Source organism: Haliotis cracherodii, unplaced genomic scaffold (assembly GCF_022045235.1).
Source record: "Haliotis cracherodii isolate W230 unplaced genomic scaffold, xgHalCrac1.p SCAF_7, whole genome shotgun sequence".
Classification (NCBI taxonomy): Eukaryota; Metazoa; Mollusca; class Gastropoda; order Lepetellida; family Haliotidae; genus Haliotis; species Haliotis cracherodii.
Genome location: NW_027266330.1, coordinates 24,171,803 through 24,191,526, shown reverse-complemented (window position 1 = coordinate 24,191,526; position 19,724 = coordinate 24,171,803). Strand labels below are relative to the sequence as shown.

General features: G+C 43.1%; 1 protein-coding gene across 1 annotated transcript in view; it reads right to left on the bottom strand.

Annotated features, from left to right (window-relative positions):
* Positions 1–17,157: 17,157 nt before the first annotated feature.
* The window catches only part of LOC139447229 (uncharacterized), an 87,026-nt gene continuing 84,459 nt past the window's right edge, over positions 17,158–19,724 (bottom strand). The window contains exon 2 of the mRNA XM_071228466.1: positions 17,158–17,666. Within this exon, the coding sequence (XP_071084567.1) occupies positions 17,287–17,666 (380 nt within the window). The 3' untranslated portion in view covers positions 17,158–17,286. The remainder of the gene's footprint in view (positions 17,667–19,724) is intronic.

The window sequence follows — 19,724 nt, the reverse complement described above, 5'->3', positions numbered from 1 at the left end:
TGAGAGCTGTGTGAGGGTCATGTGAGAGCTGTATGAGGGTCATGTGATAGCTGTGTGAGGGTCATGTGAGAGCTGTGTGAGGGTCATGTGATAGCTGTGTGAGGGTCCTGTGATAGCTGTGTGAGGGTCATGTGAGAGCTGTGTGAGGGTCATGTGAGAGCTGTCTGAGGGTCATGTGAGAGCTGTACGAGGGTCATGTGAGAGCTGTGTTAGGGTCATGTGAGAGCTGTGTGAGGGTCATGTGATAGCTATGTGAGGGTCATGTGAGAGCTGTATGAGGGTCATGTGATAGCTGTGTGAGGGTCATGTGAGAGCTGTATGAGGGTCATGTGATAGCTGTGTGAGGGTCCTGTGATAGCTGTGTGAGGGTCATGTGAGAGCTGTGTGAGGGTCATGTGATAGCTGTGTGAGGGTCCTGTGAGAGCTGTGTGAGGGTCATGTGAGAGCTGTGTGAGGGTCATGTGAGAGCTGTATGAGGGTCATGTGATAGCTGTATGAGGGTCCTGTGATAGCTGTGTGAGGGTCATGTGAGAGCTCTGTGAGGGTCATGTGAGAGCTGTATGAGGGTCATGTGAGAGCTGTGTGAGGGTCATGTGATAGCTGTGTGAGGGTCATGTGAGAGCTGTATGAGGGTCATGTGAGAGCTGTGTGAGGGTCATGTGAGAGCTGTATGAGGGTCATGTGATAGCTGTGTGAGGGTCATGTGAGAGCTGTATGAGGGTCATGTGATAGCTGTGTGAGGGTCCTGTGATAGCTGTGTGAGGGTCATGTGAGAGCTGTGTGAGGGTCAAGTGATAGCTGTGTGAGGGTCCTGTGAGAGCTGTGTGAGGGTCCTGTGAGAGCTGTGTGAGGGTCATGTGAGAGCTCTGTGAGGGTCATGTGAGAGCTGTATGAGGGTCATGTGAGAGCTGTATGAGGGTCATGTGAGAGCTGTGTTAGGGTCATGTGAGAGCTGTGTGAGGGTCATGTGATAGCTATGTGAGGGTCATGTGAGAGCTGTATGAGGGTCATGTGATAGCTGTGTGAGGGTCATGTGAGAGCTGTATGAGGGTCATGTGATAGCTGTGTGAGGGTCATGTGATAGCTGTGTGAGGGTCATGTGAGAGCTGTGTGAGGGTCATGTGATAGCTGTGTGAGGGTCCTGTGAGAGCTGTGTGAGGGTCATGTGAGAGCTGTGTGAGGGTCATGTGAGAGCTGTATGAGGGTCATGTGATAGCTGTATGAGGGTCCTGTGATAGCTGTGTGAGGGTCATGTGAGAGCTCTGTGAAGGTCATGTGAGAGCTGTATGAGGGTCATGTGAGAGCTGTATGAGGGTCATGTGAGAGCTGTGTGAGGGTCATGTGATAGCTGTGTGAGGGTCATGTGAGAGCTGTATGAGGGTCATGTGATAGCTGTGTGAGGGTCATGTGAGAGCTGTATGAGGGTCATGTGATAGCTGTGTGAGGGTCATGTGAGAGCTGTATGAGGGTCATGTGATAGCTGTGTGAGGGTCCTGTGATAGCTGTGTGAGGGTCATGTGAGAGCTGTGTGAGGGTCATGTGATAGCTGTGTGAGGGTCATGTGAGAGCTGTGTGAGGGTCATGTGATAGCTGTATGAGGGTCATGTGATAGCTGTATGAGGGTCCTGTGATAGCTGTGTGAGGGTCATGTGAGAGCTGTGTGAGGGTCATGTGAGAGCTGTATGAGGGTCATGTGAGAGCTGTGTGAGGGTCATGTGATAGCTGTGTGAGGGTCATGTGAGAGCTGTATGAGGGTCATGTGATAGCTGTGTGAGGGTTATGTGAGAGCTGTGTGAGGGTCATGTGATAGCTGTGTGAGGGTCCTGTGATAGCTGTGTGAGGGTCATGTGAGAGCTCTGTGAGGGTCATGTGAGAGCTGTATGAGGGTCATGTGAGAGCTGTATGAGGGTCATGTGAGAGCTGTATGAGGGTCATGTGATAGCTGTGTGAGGGTCCTGTGATAGCTGTGTGAGGGTCATGTGAGAGCTGTGTGAGGGTCATGTGAGAGCTGTATGAGGGTCATGTGATAGCTGTATGAGGGTCCTGTGATAGCTGTGTGAGGGTCATGTGAGAGCTCTGTGAGGGTCATGTGAGAGCTGTGTGAGGGTCATGTGAGAGCTGTGTGAGGGTCATGTGATAGCTGTGTGAGGGTCATATGAGAGCTGTGTGAGGGTCATGTGATAGCTGTGTGAGGGTCATGTGAGAGCTGTGTGAGGGTCATGTGATAGCTGTGTGAGGGTCCTGTGAGAGCTGTGTGAGGGTCATGTGAGAGCTGTATGAGGGTCATGTGAGAGCTGTATGAGGGTCATTTGATAGCTGTGTGAGGGTCATGTGAGAGCTGTGTGAGGGTCATGTGAGAGCTGTGTGAGGGTCATGTGATAGCTGTGTGAGGGTCATGTGAGAGCTGTATGAGGGTCATGTGATAGCTGTGTGAGGGTCCTGTGATAGCTGTGTGAGGGTCATGCTAGAGCTCTGTGAGGGTCATGTGAGAGCTGTATGAGGGTCATGTGAGAGCTGTATGAGGGTCATGTGATAGCTGTGTAAGGGTCATGTGATAGCTGTGTGAGGGTCCTGTGATAGCTGTGTGAGGGTCATGTGAGAGCTCTGTGAGGGTCATGTGAGAGCTGTGTGAGGGTCTTGTGAGACAGTGTGGGTCATGTGAGAACTTGCGAAGGTCATGTGAGACTGTGAGGGTCATGTGAGACTGTGAGGGTCATGTGAGAACTTGCGAAGGTCATGTGAGAACTTGCGAAGGTCATGTGAGACTGTGAAGGTCATGTGAGACTCATGTGAGAACTGTGTGGGTCATGTGAGAACTTGTGAAGGTCATGTGAGACTGTGAGGGTCATGTGAGAACTGTATGAGGTCATGTTAGGGTCATATGAGAAGTGAAGCACACATAATACAATCCATCTGTTTTCTATCAAAACCTTTATTGTGTATCTACAAGTGCAATTCTTTTTGCAGGATACATTCAACACAGAAAAGAGTCCTAATTATTGACATGACAATGATTCATGTAACGACAATGAATTGTTTCCATGGCAACAGTATCAGCATCATTAGTCATAATTACACGAACAAGACGTCCTCCATGTCAGACATTAAACACAGCAGTGAGAAATGGACAGTCAATCAGGGATAAACCACCGTGATATCTCTCACTGACAGGAAACAACATCCTCCATATCTCAAGGGCATGCATTTCTGTAAACCTAAACTAACCCCTGGACCCATCAATAAGGCTTTCTCGAAACTTAAATGACCTGTCCTTGATATTCATAAACATTTTACCGACCAATCAAACGTCGAGATAAGGAAAAAGAAAATGCGTAAGGGAGGTAAATCATATTGCCTAGAAAGCAAAGCAACTGCCAGTGTTCATGGATATGAAGACATCCTTTCCATCAAAAAGATTTTTGAGGGCTTTTTTTTGTTTGTCAGTCAATTTTTCAATGTTGAATTTCTCACAATTGTAATCCATGTAACTAATGGGACTGGTTAATCTAGAGCAAGTCATTCAAGATCGCGAAAACCTTGTGGATGGGTCTAGGGGTCAGTGTAGGTTTACCGAAATCGAGCCCTGGAGATGTAGACGATGAGGAAATATAATAAGTTTAATAAGTCATAAAAAGTTTGTTAGGAATAATCATTATGTTTTTACAATAATTACAGCTCTCTGTCAGAACATAAAACAAGAAACATGACTTGTAAAAATGAAGAAGCCTATTTGCTTAAAAATACCGGTAAAGCAAAATTTGTTCAAGATAAATTCTGATTCTCGACAATGAGCAGAAACAAAATTAATGACAAAACAAATATGTACACAGACCTTTCGTATTCTGTATGACTCAACTAGTGTGCAAAGATAAAAAACCTGAGGACAACTTCCACCTGCACTTCCCCACGGTCACACACACTGTCACACACAGGGTCACACACAGTCACACACACACCGTCATACACATGGTTACACACACGGTCACACACACGGTCACATACACAGTCACACACATGGTCACACACACAAGGTCACACATACGGTCATACACTCACGGTCACACACACTGTCACACACACATGGTCACACACACGTTATACACACTCACACACACATGGTTATACACACAGTCACACACACTGTAACACACACAATCACACACTGCAACACACACGGTCACACACAGTCACACACACAACTCCACATAGCAGCCGTTACATTCAGGCAAAAAACAACTAAAATGTCTGCAGTAGTACATAACAGACATGTACATGTATGTACTAAAAACACAATGAAAACGCATAATCAGCTTTGACTCATATTTTTTCCCATGACACTCTTGGTCAATAGTTGTTCGAACAGGGTCACAGCATTCAAGAGCTTAGTAAAGATGTCAAAACGTTTTATGGTTGAAATGTTAGAAGTCTAGAATTTAGGTGTCCGTTGATTTAAATACTGTATGAGAACACCTCAGGCAACCCCGGAACTCATTTTGATTTGGACACAGGTACATAAAGGACCATTTGATTTCAATGGGTGCAGTATCATAACAATATGATAACAGATGGATATTTGTAATGTGTTACACTGCACCCGTTGCTCAAAGCCCTAACATCATAATAACCCCTGTCAATGGAGCAGTGTGCTCACTTTCTCAGCTCCCTGGGGAGTATACAACCCAAGCCTACCGGGCGGGGCTGGAAGGTGAACAGTCATTACCATATCATCCAACCAGATCAATTGGGTCTCATTGTATTTAGATTAAAAATGAGTGAGTGAGTGAGTATGTTGTTTTATGCCGCTTTTAGAAATATTCCAGCAATATCATGGCAGGGGACACCAGAAATGGGCTTCACACATTGTACCCATGTCGGGAATCGAACCCGGGTCTTCGTCGGGACAAGCGAATGCTTTAACCACTAGGCTACCCGACTGCCCCAGATTGAAAAAGAACAAACCTCCGTATCCATTATTTGTTAATTTCCTGAGGAGCTGCACTGTCTTAACAAGGTTTCACAGAGACAATCCTAGCACATCTTCCCGAGGCAAGAGAACTCGAGTTAACTCACTATAAAAGTCCAGTTTCCACCCTTGCTGAACTAGGCTGGTATTATGGAGTTACATTCTGGTTGGGCTAACGAGTCTATGCATAGTCCAATCAAAATCAAGTAACGAAATCGAAATCCGGTTCGTAAACTGTCGTGCTGATTTCGGTCAATTGCAGACCTGATATATAGGACATGTCATCCCAGGTTTCAGTATACTAGAGTTTCCTGCCATGGCAAAGGTTGACACAATTTCATGTTTGGCCGTCCTAGCATCTGTACTGCCTGATAAAAAGGACATGTCATCCCAGGTTTCAGTATACTAGAGTTTCCTGCCTGGCAAAGGCTGACATATCATGTTTGGCCGTCCTAGCATCTGTATAAACTGACATATAGGACACAGCCTCTCAGGTTTCAGTATACTAGAGTTTCCTGCCTGGCAAAGGCTGACATATCATGTTTGGCCGTCCTAGCATCTGTATAAACTGACATATAGGACACAGCCTCTCAGGTTTCAGTATACTAGAGTTTCCTGCCTGGCAAAGGCTGACATATCATGTTTGGCCGTCCTAGCATCTGTATAAACTGACATATAGGACACGGCATCCCAGGTATACTAGAGTTTCCTACCTTGGCAAAGGCTGACATCATATCATGTTCAGATGTCATAGCACCAAAGTAGTTCATCTGTGCTGCCTGATACTGGACATGCTGCTCTGCATACCTGACTTTCCTGCCTTGCACAACAATTGTTGACAATATTCTCGTGCACACAAGTTGTAACATCACCTGACCAATTTCAACAGTAGTCCGTTTAAAATAATCGAGTGTTCATCTACAGTGCTGATATAGGACAGGGTGCTCGTTTCTCCTGCCATGACAAATGTAGACAATTTTGAAATGCAGAAGAGTTCCAGCACCAACAAACAGCAGCCTCTGTCAATCTTTTCAAAACAGTTCTCCTTCTCTGAGCCCTGATGTACAGAACATGGTGGCGAATGTTAAAATTATAATTCACAGAAGTCTAAGCATCAACAGACCGATGTCAACACCAGTCTGTTCAATCATGTCAGGTAGCTTAGTGGTTAAAGCATTCGCTCGTCACGCCAAAGACCAGGGTTTGATTCCCAACATGGGCACAATGTGTGAAGCCCATTACTGGTGTCGCCCACCGTGATATTGCTAAAATATTGCTAAAATTGGTGTAAAACCATACTCACTCACTCAATCAATCATATGAGTTATATTTCTGAGGAGACTGATGTACAGGACAATGTGGCATTGGTGAACAACTCATCACACAGGTTAGTCCCAGCATCAACAGACCAATGTCAACACCAGTCTGTTCAATCGTATCAGTTGTATTTCTGAGGAGACTGATGTACAGGACAATGTGGCAAATGTGAACAACCCACCACACAGGTTAGTCCAAGCATCAACAGACTGATGTCAACACCAGTCTGTTCAATCGTATCAGTTGTATTTCTGAGGGGACTGATGTACAGGACAATGTGGCAAATGTGAACAACCCACCACACAGGTAAGTCCAAGCATCAACAGACTGATGTCAACACCAGTCTGTTCAATTGTATCAGTTGTATTTCTGAGGGGACTGATGTACAGGACAATGTGGCAAATGTGAACAATCCACCACACAGGTTAGTCCAAGCATCAACAGACCGATGTCAACACCAGTCTGTTCAATCGTATCAGTTGTATTTCTGAGGGGACTGATGAACAGGACAATGTGGCAAATGTGAACAACCCACCACACAGGTTAGTCCCAGCATCAACAGACTGATGTCAACAACACATCAGTTGTTCTTGACAGCCTGATATATAGGACAAGCCACCCTGTGTCTGAGGATACTTGGCTTGTACTTGTATGTCCGACCACAGAGGCAGGTGTGGACAATCTTGTCGTGGACAGCGGTCTTGTGGAAGCTGAGAGTGGTGTGACTTGAGAATGTCTGCTCACACTGCCGACACTTGTACATCCCCGTCCCGCTCTTCCTTGCAGACCTGGGCGAGTGGCCCATGTTTCTGGGCTGGGACGCAGGACTCACACCAATGTTCTGACAGAAGCTCTGAAGGAAGTCGAAAGGCCCAGCCTGACTGGCTAGAAGGTGCCTCTGAACTCCTCCCAGAAACTGCTGTCCTTGAGACTGACTGAAAGTACCTGAAAGCAACAAAAATTCCATTCAATTTCAGTCAGTCTCTGGCTAAGGCATGGCAAATGATTTTTTTTGAATTATCAGAATATTTCTAACATCTAAAGTGTTGGTATCATGACGGCTTGTAAATAATCACATCTGGGCCATGGTAACCATGGTAACCATTTGTGTAGGAGACACACAATCAACCAGTTGACACTGGTCCTCAGTTCTTGTAACGAGCACAGAGGCTAGTCTGTGGAGTTTTTACAGGTTTCCTCATCTGGGATCCTTCATTTTTTTCTGTTTCATTGGAATCAGAGAACAGATAACAGAGAAAACATTCTGGAGTTGGTTTCTGATTTCCTGGTGTTACTGAGTACTTGATGCTTGGACATTTTAACATTTGAAACCTTTGGCTGACGCAGTCAGTGCTAAATAAATTCAGAACCCACAAATATGAAAACACATAAGTATAAATATCATCTGTTTTCAAATTTGTGGGGAATACAGATATTTTAAAATACAAAAGTTATCAGTAATTTTCGTCAGCACACTCTGTTTCTCAGCAGGAACTCTCACTGTTGTGAGACAGAGATGAAGTAAATCTATCCTACTACAAAGGATGATGTCATACGCTTCTGTGACAACTGTGTGTGTGTGTGTCTGCTTGTACTTGTCCAAACTTTTATAGTGCTAGCCCACTGAGATACCATGCTGCAGTTTAACATGAATTCGCCACTCAGACACAGCAAACTGACTCCAAGCCGGCCAATCCCTAATTTATCCCCTATGCCGAGCTCCAGGCAGGGTAACAACAAGCACCATCTTTCGATGTTGTTTCATATGACACAGCCAGGGAATTGAACCACTGCCCTTCTGTTCCATGGGCAGACGCCCTTATTACTAGACCACTGAGGCGGTCTCATCAAGAGTGGAAACCCAAACATACAACTCTACACTTTAATCCACCTTTGAGGCCAGGTGAGCTACAAATCAGTGATCCAACAATTACAAAATCATGGCCAAGGTAAAACTAAAATCACAATCAAAGAGAACAAATGTCATCTTTTAAACAAATTATCTAGAAAGGATGATTATCAAGAGCTCATGTCAGAATCAGGATATAAGAAGCCTTCTCCTCATCTGTGTGCAGCATTTTCTGAGATTAGCGTCGCTATATGGCTGAAAGAATTGCCGATGCAACGTTAAATTTTAACTCACTCACTCTGAGATTAGCACAAACAAATACTGTATTCAACGTAATAAGCGCCCCACTCTAATAAACGCCCACGGCGATATTTGCTAATATATTGGCTAGTGAACAATCCCAATTAGCACCCCTTCCGATTGATTAATGTACACAAGACTTATTTATTCGCGTATAATACGCACTCATTATATGCACACTTAATTATTGGCAACTAAATTCGGGAAAAATATATGTCGTACATAAACATTTCAGGCTGTCAGCTTAAACCACGAAATTAATCTTTCAACTCAACTTTTTTTTCACCAAAATAATATTCTAATTTTGAGAGCGCCCTAGGCGCTTATTACGTCGAATACGGTAATATGCTCTTAGATTCCATCATGATCACTTTTCAAGCCAACTGGGAAGCACAAAAACATGGCATGATTTGCCCACGAAAACAGATACAAACATCAACAAAAGTCTTCAATACTTTGGCAAGTCTAGGTTTCTTCACTCTCTCTAAGGTCCTTTCTTTTACATATCAAAAAGCATTTTATCAAAACAAAGAAAAAATTCTGGAATATCCCAAGCCAGAAGGGGCAAAGAAGTTGATCTGGAACGTTGAGACACAGAATAAAAGAAGATGCTATCCATAAAAAGTGTCATGTATTCATGTTCTTCCGACTTCTAAATGGCTATCAAAGACTTCGATATTACTATAGTTGAAAATGAAAAATCTACTATTCAAATTGCTCATTTACTTGGAAATCCAGTTACCAGATCCATCAGATTTGTCACTAAATGGTTGAATAAATACAAATTTATTCACTTATTCAGTCAATCAAAATGTGCTATGATGTCTGTGTTGGCCAGATCTCGGTATGACAGAGCAAGCCACTTGAACGAAACACTGAAAGGCATACAGTGACATCAGTAACGACAATACTCCTCTGTGAAATCACCGTGATAGAAACATTCGGGATTATCGATTCATGAGTATGAAGTAATGTCCATTACCTGGACTGACTGGGTCTGATGGTATATGAGTGAGTGAGTGAGTGAGTTGAGTTTTAGGCTGATTTTATCAATATTTCAGCAATATCAAAGCAGGGGACACCAGAAATGTGCTTCACGCATTGAAATTGAAACCAGATCTCGGCGTGACAAGTGAACACTTTGACCACAAGGCAACACCACCGCTCTTCACTGTGAATGAAATGAGCAAGTTTTTAACAGCATTTCAGTTATATCAGACATGAGAAGGAAGCCCGAAGTGATGCAGATCTTCATATTTAACATGACTGTGTAACCCTTGTTGTCAGATACAGTGCTAAAACCAAGAAACATAATCAGGGTGAATCAGGGATTTGAAACATCAATCATAGGTTTCTTGCACGCCAATGAGGTGCAACTCTGCATTGCACATTGTGGTGCTATAGACGACTGGGCCTCCTGTGCCCCCAAGTCTCTGCCCCATGTATCCTTGCCTGGATGATCCAGACAGCAGAACGCTACTCTCACATCTTCTGCTGGAACATCAGACAGGACTTCTCATGTCTGCGCAGAGCGTTCTGATAGCTGTACACTTTCCCACAGATGCAGGGGAAGGTCACCTTATCGTGGACCGACAGTTTGTGAACTTTGACCGACTGGGGGTCCACGAAGCTCTTGTCACACAACGGACACGGGAAGCGTTGCCGGTCTCCGTCCTGGTCCCCGGTGGTGGACTGTCGACTTTTCTTCATGAATAATGTCAAGGGCATTTTCTCAGATGTGTAATCTCCATATTCTATCCTTGCTCCACTCCACACATTGCCTGAACCTTCCACTGAATAGCCAGTCAAGCCCTGGCCAAAACCTTGCAAACCTGCAACAAGAAGAACATCTCCTTTACCAAGACCGTTCATGTATCCAGAATATCCTTGGAATGATCAATGCTATTTAACAGTGCATACTGTATTCGACGTAATAAGCGCCCCGCTCTCATAAGCGCCCACAGTGACATTTGCTGATACATTGGCTGGTGAACAATCCCAATTAGCACCCCTTCCGATTGATCAATGTACACAAGACTAATTTATTTGTGTATAATACGCACTCGTGTGCTATATGCACCCTTAATTATGGGCAATAAAATTCTGGAAAAATATATCTGTTGTACATAAATATTTCAGGCTGTCAGCATAAACCACGAAATTTAACTTTGAACTCTGTTTTTGTCACCAAAATAATATTCTAAGAAGAGCCTATTTCTAATTTTGAGAGCGCCCTGGGTGCTTATTATGTCGAATACGGTATGTTCTTTTGCTACAAATGCTGGAGCCATATTTTACTTTGCAATCATAACTAGTCCTTGGACAAGTCACATGCAGATCCAGAGTGCACATCCCCTTTTCAAAGCATAGTAAATATTTATACTTTTGCATGTTTTATAGGTGACCAAGGATATATTGTAAACAAATTGCCAATCTCATAAAAATCAAATCTTTGTGCTTGCTTCCGCTGTTCAAAGTTCTGAGGACATCCCACTACAAGTCACGTCAGAACGACCTTTCGTGAACATTGACTGACCAATGAAATGATTAAGAAGTCAACATTAGCCAATCAGAAAGAAGCTTTCTCAAGCTTCACCACCCTAGTTTAAAAACTGGAGAGTTCAACTCCACACTACGCTTTTAAGCATACTTTGACAAAGTTCCCAATTAAAAATTTGAAGACTGAACAAAAAACATTTCTGTAAATGTCTAATAGATGGCAGAGATTGTATGGCAGTACTTTCCACGTGCTACTGAAAGTCTCTTCCGTTTAAAATGCTTATCCCATTGAAGCAAAGGACAGATGATGATTTTGACCCGTATTGGGATGTCCTCAGATCTTTGTTCAGCGGTAGAGAGAACTAAAATCTGATTTTAATGAGATTGACAAATTACAAAACTATAACTACCTTACTTGGTGATGTATTCAACACAAAGATCATGACTAAATACAAATTTCTTTGCTGACTATTTGCACTTGTTAACTTGAACTGCTCAAAATGCACCACTCCTTAGATAAGCCTTACCTGTGCATGCATTTGCATTAAACTCCTGCCTTCATCTGAGGGGGCCCTGGATATGCGTGGAAGTGTGTTGAATTTTAATTTGGAACTAAGCTGTTATTGCAGATTGAATGAACCCAGAGAACAGTCCTGGGTCCTCTTGCACAAAGCGATCTTAGCGCCAAGACTATTGTAAGCCTATGTTAAAGTATGGGAGTTACAATCATCTTAGCGCTAAGATCGCTTTGTGAATGAGGGCCCTGAACTGTGGTTATGCTTTACTGGCCGAAATGAGCCTTGTGGCACAATCATTGTCCACAGAAACACCCTACAGTGTGACTGAATACCACTCATCAGCTTAGATGAAGATGAGGCAAACTGATGCTTGTGACACAGTAGTTCGTATATGTTCAGTGCCGTACCCGTACAAATATTGAATTGTACATATTCTGCAGATTTCATCATGCTTGATAAGCTGCTGTGACCAAGTGCTTGTCAGTGTACCAGTGACAAAAACATTATATTTTGATGTAGAACGTGTACAATTCTGATCAATTCATTGTCATATGCATTGATGCACAGGGTATCAATAGATCAATTCTTTCACACACAAGGTTTTGTGTGAAAAGGCATGTTAATTTTGAGGTATCAAATGAAGTTTGATGCCTGATTTTAATCTTATTTTGATGAATCAGAATCAAGCATTCTTCAGTGGTATGGTAGAATAAGTGAATATTGTTTTACACAAGAGTCAGAAAGATTAACCCTACATCACTGTGGTCTGTTAATAACAGAATCTGGGACATGAAAACCAGTGGTTGACAGCATGAGCAATGATGTATGATGTAAAGCTATGATCAACCAGTTCAGGCATTGTGACCATCTGGTCTTCACAAGCAAAGGGTACTGTGGGCCTCTTCTGGACGTTATTGAGAGTGAGTGAGTGAGTATGGTTTTACGCCGCTTTTAGCAATATTCCAGCAATATCACGGCGGGGGACACCAGAAATGGGCTTCACACATTGTACCCATGTCGGGAATCGAACCCGGGTCTTCGGCGTGACGAGCGAACGCTAGACGTTGTTGAGAATACCAAGTTATGCAGCCAGTTTCTCGACCCAGTACTGGGGCTTGTCTCTCTTCCATCAACTGCGGCTTGGGTTGGAAGTGTGTCTACCTGGTACTGCAGCTAGGATAGCAAATCTCTCTGTACCAAGTACTGGGGATAATTTCTCTACCAAGTACTTGGCTTAGTGTGGCTAGTCTCTACCAACTACTGTATTTAGGGTGGCTGGTCTGTCTTCCAACTAATTATGAATTACTTTGACATTCAACTCTCACAATATTAGTAGCATTAAACAATCATTGTAAATAGTCATCCAGTAAATAGCATGTGTATAATGCAGCATTCAAATAAAGAGGAAAAACAAACTGTATACTCTGTATAACTGTCTTTTATTAAACATTATGTACATATTGACATACTGACACACAACCTTGTATATCATGACTGTGAACATGTTCAAAGTATCAGATCTGGATCACCCTGTTTCATGGGTACGATAAAACACGGTCCAGGTTTTTTTTATAGATTTAAACCCGAATCTGAGGGTGTAAAATCTCATAAAAACCTGAGGGGAAGTGTTTTATCTAACTTATAAACCGAAAAAAATAAATCCAAAAGAACATCTATCAAAAATTTCATGTCTCAAACATACTGGCATACAGGTACTAGCAAAATACATTCCTAAAAGCATTCATCTTCCCGAGGGAAGGGAGTTAACTGACTATAAAAGTCAGAACAAGGCTGGAATTCCTGGGCTTGATCGTAGCGCCACCAGTGGATATTACGAGTCATGTCCCTTCTAAGCCTCTCCTACATTCAGATTCCACCCCTCGTATCACTTGCATTTATATAAAAAAAATGGCGCGCCCAGTCAAGACGATCTGATCGATAATCAAGTTCTATATTGTGATAAAACGGGTTTTACAGCACAAAATGCATCAAACTGCATGAGGACCTTCAATAACAACGTGAAAAGATTTGGAAAATTTCTGTTGGCAACCAGCTGGCGGTGTACATGCTTTGCAAATCCTGCAATCGACTGAAATCTACACGACAGTTTACTTACCGGATTTCGATTTCGTTGCAAGATTTTGATTGGACTATGCATAGACTCTTTACTCCAGGCAAAATGTAACTCCAAAATACCAGCCTAGTTCGGCAAGGTTGGAAACTAGACTTAGTGTTTCACTCTGAGAGTGTGGATTCAAATCCGGATAGGAATAAACCCCCAAAGAACTAGAATCAGTACTTTACTAAGAAAGTGTTATTCCAAATATAACATTTATTACAATTGACCACTTTCTTAATGGCATTATGTATTTACAGCATCCCCATTTATGAGATTTAACCTGACTGGAAAACAATTAGATGACATCACTGGTGGTTTATATCAGTAAGTGAAACATGGCCCAGACTGTGGATGCCAGATTAAATTTTATGAAGGCGGTACACATTCCAGCCCCATGAAAACTATATCATAACTCATCAAAACGTCCAGTTATCTGATTGGCCAGTTTCTGTTGTAACAATGTCTCATAATGACTGCTCCCTTCTGTAACATCGCTATAATGTGTGGGCCTCTTTTCGGCAGAACAATCAAAGTGGTCGACCCAGGCATGGTGCTCTCTGTCCCTCAATTTCATATTCTGGGGAAGAACCATCTTGTCAAAACCCAAACAAGATGGCTGACCTGATGAGGTCATCAGTGTTATATCTAAAATACATCTCATCGGTTATGGTTGAAAAGGCCAAACCTCAAGCAAATGGAAAAGGCTTCTCCTGAGCTCGAGATTTTACATTTCAACCAAAACCGAGGGGGAGAGTTTTGTGCCTCCCGTGTGTGACCATTCAATTTGCTAGGTCGTCATTGGAGGCTCAAAGGAGGCAGAATGGTTACCTAGGTCATTTCAAGGTGTTACACAGGAGGTTCAGGCATCGCCATGGACGCCATGGTCGCCGTGACGTTTTGAACATGTTCAAAACAGTTGCACAAAGGTCGCCAAGGAGGTTGGTTTCTCAAAGGTGGCTCAAAGGATGCAGAAGGGAGGCTCAAGGATTGCCCTTGTTGCAAAATGAAGGCACAGTTGTCGCTCAATGGTTGCCAGGTAATAGATGCGTTCTGCTGAAATATTTTCCTGTCAATCTGGGCGATGCTTCTGCCTCCCTTGCGCCTCCTTTGGGCGATCAACAGTGTGCACTGAACGATGACTGTGGCTACCGCCGTGCCTCCATTCGGTGACCACGGCAACCCTTGAGATACCATGGCAATGCTTCTGCCTCTTTTCTGCCTCCTTTGAGCTACATGTAATGCCTCCTCAGCCTGCCTATAAATAGAGGGCTTGTACCTGCAGTGTTTCATTGTGGTTGCAGACGCTGAACAACTCGAGCAGCTACTGCTGAACAACTGCTGGAGCAGTTACACAGAAACATGATTTTCTGGGTTTAGGCGACCATTGAGCGTCCTGGCCAGTTTTTGATTGCTCAAAGGTGGCCCAAAGGTTGCAGCCCTGTGTAATGGGGCCTTAACTCATAAACCATCTATATGCAAGAAAAAACAGAAAGAATAAGAAAACATCATGATACCTTGTAGTGAAACAATACTGTATTAGTGCTTTTACACAAATTCAATGACAGCGGGTGACAGAAAGATCCTGTGCAGCATGCAGACAACTGAAGTCATGACATGTAACATTGATCACCCTTTCATCATCTGCCCTGGTGACTCAGTGGCAAAACAGTAACAATAGTAAACAAAATATGTGAGGTTGCAGTTTGATTCAAGTTAAGAAATTTTTTGTAAAACAATTGTGACATTTAATAAGTCAAAAAACAACATTTGATGCATATTAAATGCTGTTTACACAATTCAACTGTAAAACCTAAAAAGTTTCTATGAGATAACAACACTATAATAGGCTAAAGTGTCAGCAGGTTTACAAAACACATTCAAGTCATCATCCCAGGGGATGAAGGTAAGCTAAATTTAGTCATCATCAAGTTTGAGGGATTTTGAATATTGAGGAGTCCCTCGCCACAAGAGTGAGTGTGAGTGAGTTTGGTTTTACGCCGCTTTTAGCAATATTCCAGCAATATCACAGCGGGGGAACACCAGAAATGGGCTTCACACATTGTACCCATGTCGGGAATCGAACACGGGTCTTCAGCGTGACGAGCGAACGCTTTAACCACTAGGCTACCCGACCGCCCCCCTCGCCACAAGAAGGCTTCCTGCTATTGTTTTGCAAAAACAATACATTGACATGCAATGACTAACAACAAATATGTTTGCTTTTTGTTTGTTTGTTGTTTAACAGCAATACTGTTGTTTACTCAGCAACATTCCAGGTTCATAATGGCAGTCTGTATACAATTGGAGTCTGGACCAGACAATCCAGTGATTGATATGATGAGCAACAATCCACACCGTCTGTGTACAATGACACGCAATCAACCAGAGGACTGAGCAAAACTCACAAAGGTGTTGTTACATGAGGACAGTGCACATGTTCAGGAATCTGTTTTCGACAGTAATACACGACTGTGGCTTTGAACACTTTGAATATCCTTAGCATTCACCAGACAATGGTGAGCTAGCAATATTCCAGCAACATCACGGCGGGGGACACCAGAAATGGCACGAGTTTGGAGGCAGAGATGCACAGCATATGATCAGAGGAACATTCAAGCTGATGTTCCATTTGGGGGTGGATCTGTCATGGTGTGGGGGTGTTGTTCCTACGATTGTAAACTTGACCTCATCACAGTTCCCGGAACACTGAATGGACAGAGGTACCAGAACTTGATCCTGGATGTTGCTGTTGTTTCGATAATCATGCTCTCACCACACGTCCAGTCTTCATGGACGATAATGCCAGACCACATCGTGCTCCAGCATCTCCAACACAACGCCATTGAGACACTACCCTGGCCAGCCAGAAGTCCAGACATTAATCCTATTGAGTATTTGTGGGACATTTTGGGACGTAGGGTGAGAGCAAGGGATCCTCCAGTTCAGAACCTTCAGGAATTGACCCATGCATTGCATGATGAGTGGCAGCAGATCCCCCAACAGAGATTCAGACGTCTGGTGACCAGCATGAGACGGCGTGTAGAACATGTTATCCAAGTGTGAGGCGGTTACACCACATACTGAGTTAGCCAGTCATTGTGGACCTTACTAGTGTGTTCGACATTAATGAAACGTGAACTGTGTTGTGTGTCTGTTGTAACGACTCCGGCAGCCATCACCTTATTTCACAGTGATTTTCGGGAACTTTAGTTTGCTACAAATAAATCCTCAATTAGTGCTCAAATTCGGTCTTGTGTTGTCAATTTTCTGACTGAATGCTCACATGAGGACATATAAATAGTTTAATGTGCTTTTCTAAGGACCATTTTTATGAGGTTGAAGATCCAGTTTTACTTAGTGAAAAAAAGTGGGTGGTGCGATATTTATGACGAGGTGTATATATAGCGACCTGTATGCACTTGAGTGAGTGGCTGCTTGTACTAGTCCAGACTGATGCCGATTTATAGTGACTGAGATACCATGGCACGGTGTAACATGAATACCCCACCCAGACACAGTATACGGACTCCAAGCCAACCAGTCCTTGCTTTAGTCCCTTTATGCCGAGCGCCAGACAGGGTAACAACAAGTACCATCTTTAAAAATTTTTTTGTATGACGCGTCCTGGGGATCGAACTCCAGACCTTCCGCTCTCCGGGTGAACACTCTACCACAAGACCAAGGAGACAGAAACAGGGAGTCAACAGCGAATTGCAGCACCTTAGACGACTGGGCCACCCGTGCCCCCCCTGCCGAGGGAGGCAAGATACAAGTAACACTGCTTCTTGTGCCTCTGTAAAGACTGGGGGTACATGTAGGCCTTGCCGCACACACACTGACGACTCAGCTTGTCATGAATGGCGATCTTATGCTGGCGGACATAGTCCGGCCGATTGAACTCCTTCCGACACACGGGACACAGCCAGACTGTCTTGCCCTCACTGTTTACTGTCCAATCAACGGGCATGTTTTCAACCAACAGCTTGGCTTCATCCATGACAGATGGGTCCGGCTGCCGTGTGTCTGGCTGAGGTGTGTCTGGCTGATGTGTGTCTGCCGCGTAGTGTCCCGAAACATTCAAATACCGCATGTCTCCTATATCTGAAAACAACAAAAGGTCAGACTCTAGATTGAGGACAAAATAAAGGAACTTTTTTTTTCTGAAACATTTTTATTTCTTGAGCTACATTAACATTTTCTATTTACATTGTATCTGTAAACATGTCATCAGGAATCAGCTGGAGAAAACTATGAGTAAATTTCCCATGATAAAATCAAATGGCATATATTCCCATGACATACATAAAATGGGATATATTCAAACCAAGTGCAATTTGTTAGGCTGGGATGATATGGTAAATATGCAAGACCTATAAATTAAAAGAAGTTCTCTGGGGACGAACATTTGATATTTGCGGGCTGGGGGTGAGGGGGACTTGTATTTTATATAAAAAAAACATACATTGTCCTGGTAAATGTTTGAAGAAATTATAATGCTTCATGCTCTTGATTTTTTGTTGTTGTCTGACACATAAAGTAAATTGTTGTATTCCTGTATTATTAATGTTTAAAACTTGGCATATGCAGCAGTTAAAGATTAGGGAAAAGTGGATTGTATATATACATACATATACATATATACTACACCAAAGAAGTTAAGGAACAAATGATTATTTCATATGGCCATAGTTAACACCCAATTTTTTCATCTGACAAAAGTTAACCTGCCATGGCGATAACAGATTAACTAAAGTCAAAGAAAAAACTGGGTGTTCTTAACTTCTTTTGTATAGCATATAAACCAAACCCTTTCACCCCATTCACGGTTCATTCATACAACACAGCTTACATTATGAGTGATCTCCCCTTCATTGAGCAGCAAGTAGCAGGGTAAGTGTTGCTGGTCTCACAGATAAACATTAGTACAAACTTAACACAGGACTTATCATTGACAGTAACTGATAGTGCACATACTACTATTAGAACATCTCCTGTCATAAGAAGGCGTTCACTGACTATAAAAGTCCAGTTTCCACCCTTGCCGAACTGGGCGGGACTTCCGGAGTTAAATTTTGACTGTACCAAGGAGTCTATGCATTATCCAATCACGTCCCGTAACAAACTAGACATCTGGTTCGAAAACAACATAGATTTCAATGTCGGTCGACTGAAGGATTTGCAAAACATGTGAAACGCTAACTGGGTTTTGACAACTATTTGGCAAATCTTTTAATGTTTCTAATCAAGGTGCTCAAGTGATTTCATGCACTTTGCGAGGCAGGGCTCGTATGACAATAAAGATCTTGATTATCGATCAGATCGTCTTGACTGGGTGCCACCATTTTGTTTGAAGCGATTGCAAGTGATATGAGAGGTTGAATCTGATTGGTCTAAAAGGAGAAATATAGAAGGGACATAACTCGTAATAGCCATTGGAGGCGCTACCATAGAGCCTGGAAATTCCAGCCTAGTTCGGCAAGGGTCGAAACTGGACTCTTATAGTCAGTTAACTCCCTTGACTCGGGAAGATGAAGGATGGCAAGATCATCTTCTGATGCCTGGAAATTACACGGCAGAACAGAGAGTTTGGTTTGACACCAAACATTAGTGATTTGTAATGTAACCATATAGTTCCAGATCACTTTTGTCATTAAAGAATATATCATGTGACAAACCACGGGTCCGGGCAGTTCTGTGGGTACCCGGGTCCTTCTCAGTACCCACCCGACCTGAGCTACCTGTCCCAGCCCTACACAGTACAGTGTATTATCACTGGGGAATAGGTGAGGTGAGGTGAAATGGGGTTTAACGTCGCGTCCAAGATTATTGCACTTATATAGCGACGTGCATGCACGTGTGTGTGTTTGTGTTTGCGTGGCTGGTTGTACTAGTCCGGACTGATGCTGATTTATAGTGTCAGCCCACTGAGATACCATGCCGCAGTTTAACTCGTCTTGTTGAACGTTGTGTATAACACTTTAACTTTTTAGTGTGAAGTTTATAAGCTAAAGATATACCGCTTTTCCATTGGACGAGACGTCGGTCACATGATCACGAAACCGACGTTCACAAGTAGGTATTGACGAATATACTCTTGGTAAGTATTATTTTTTATTCTGCTATACCCTTACTGCTATACCCTTATATGACGTAATAAGC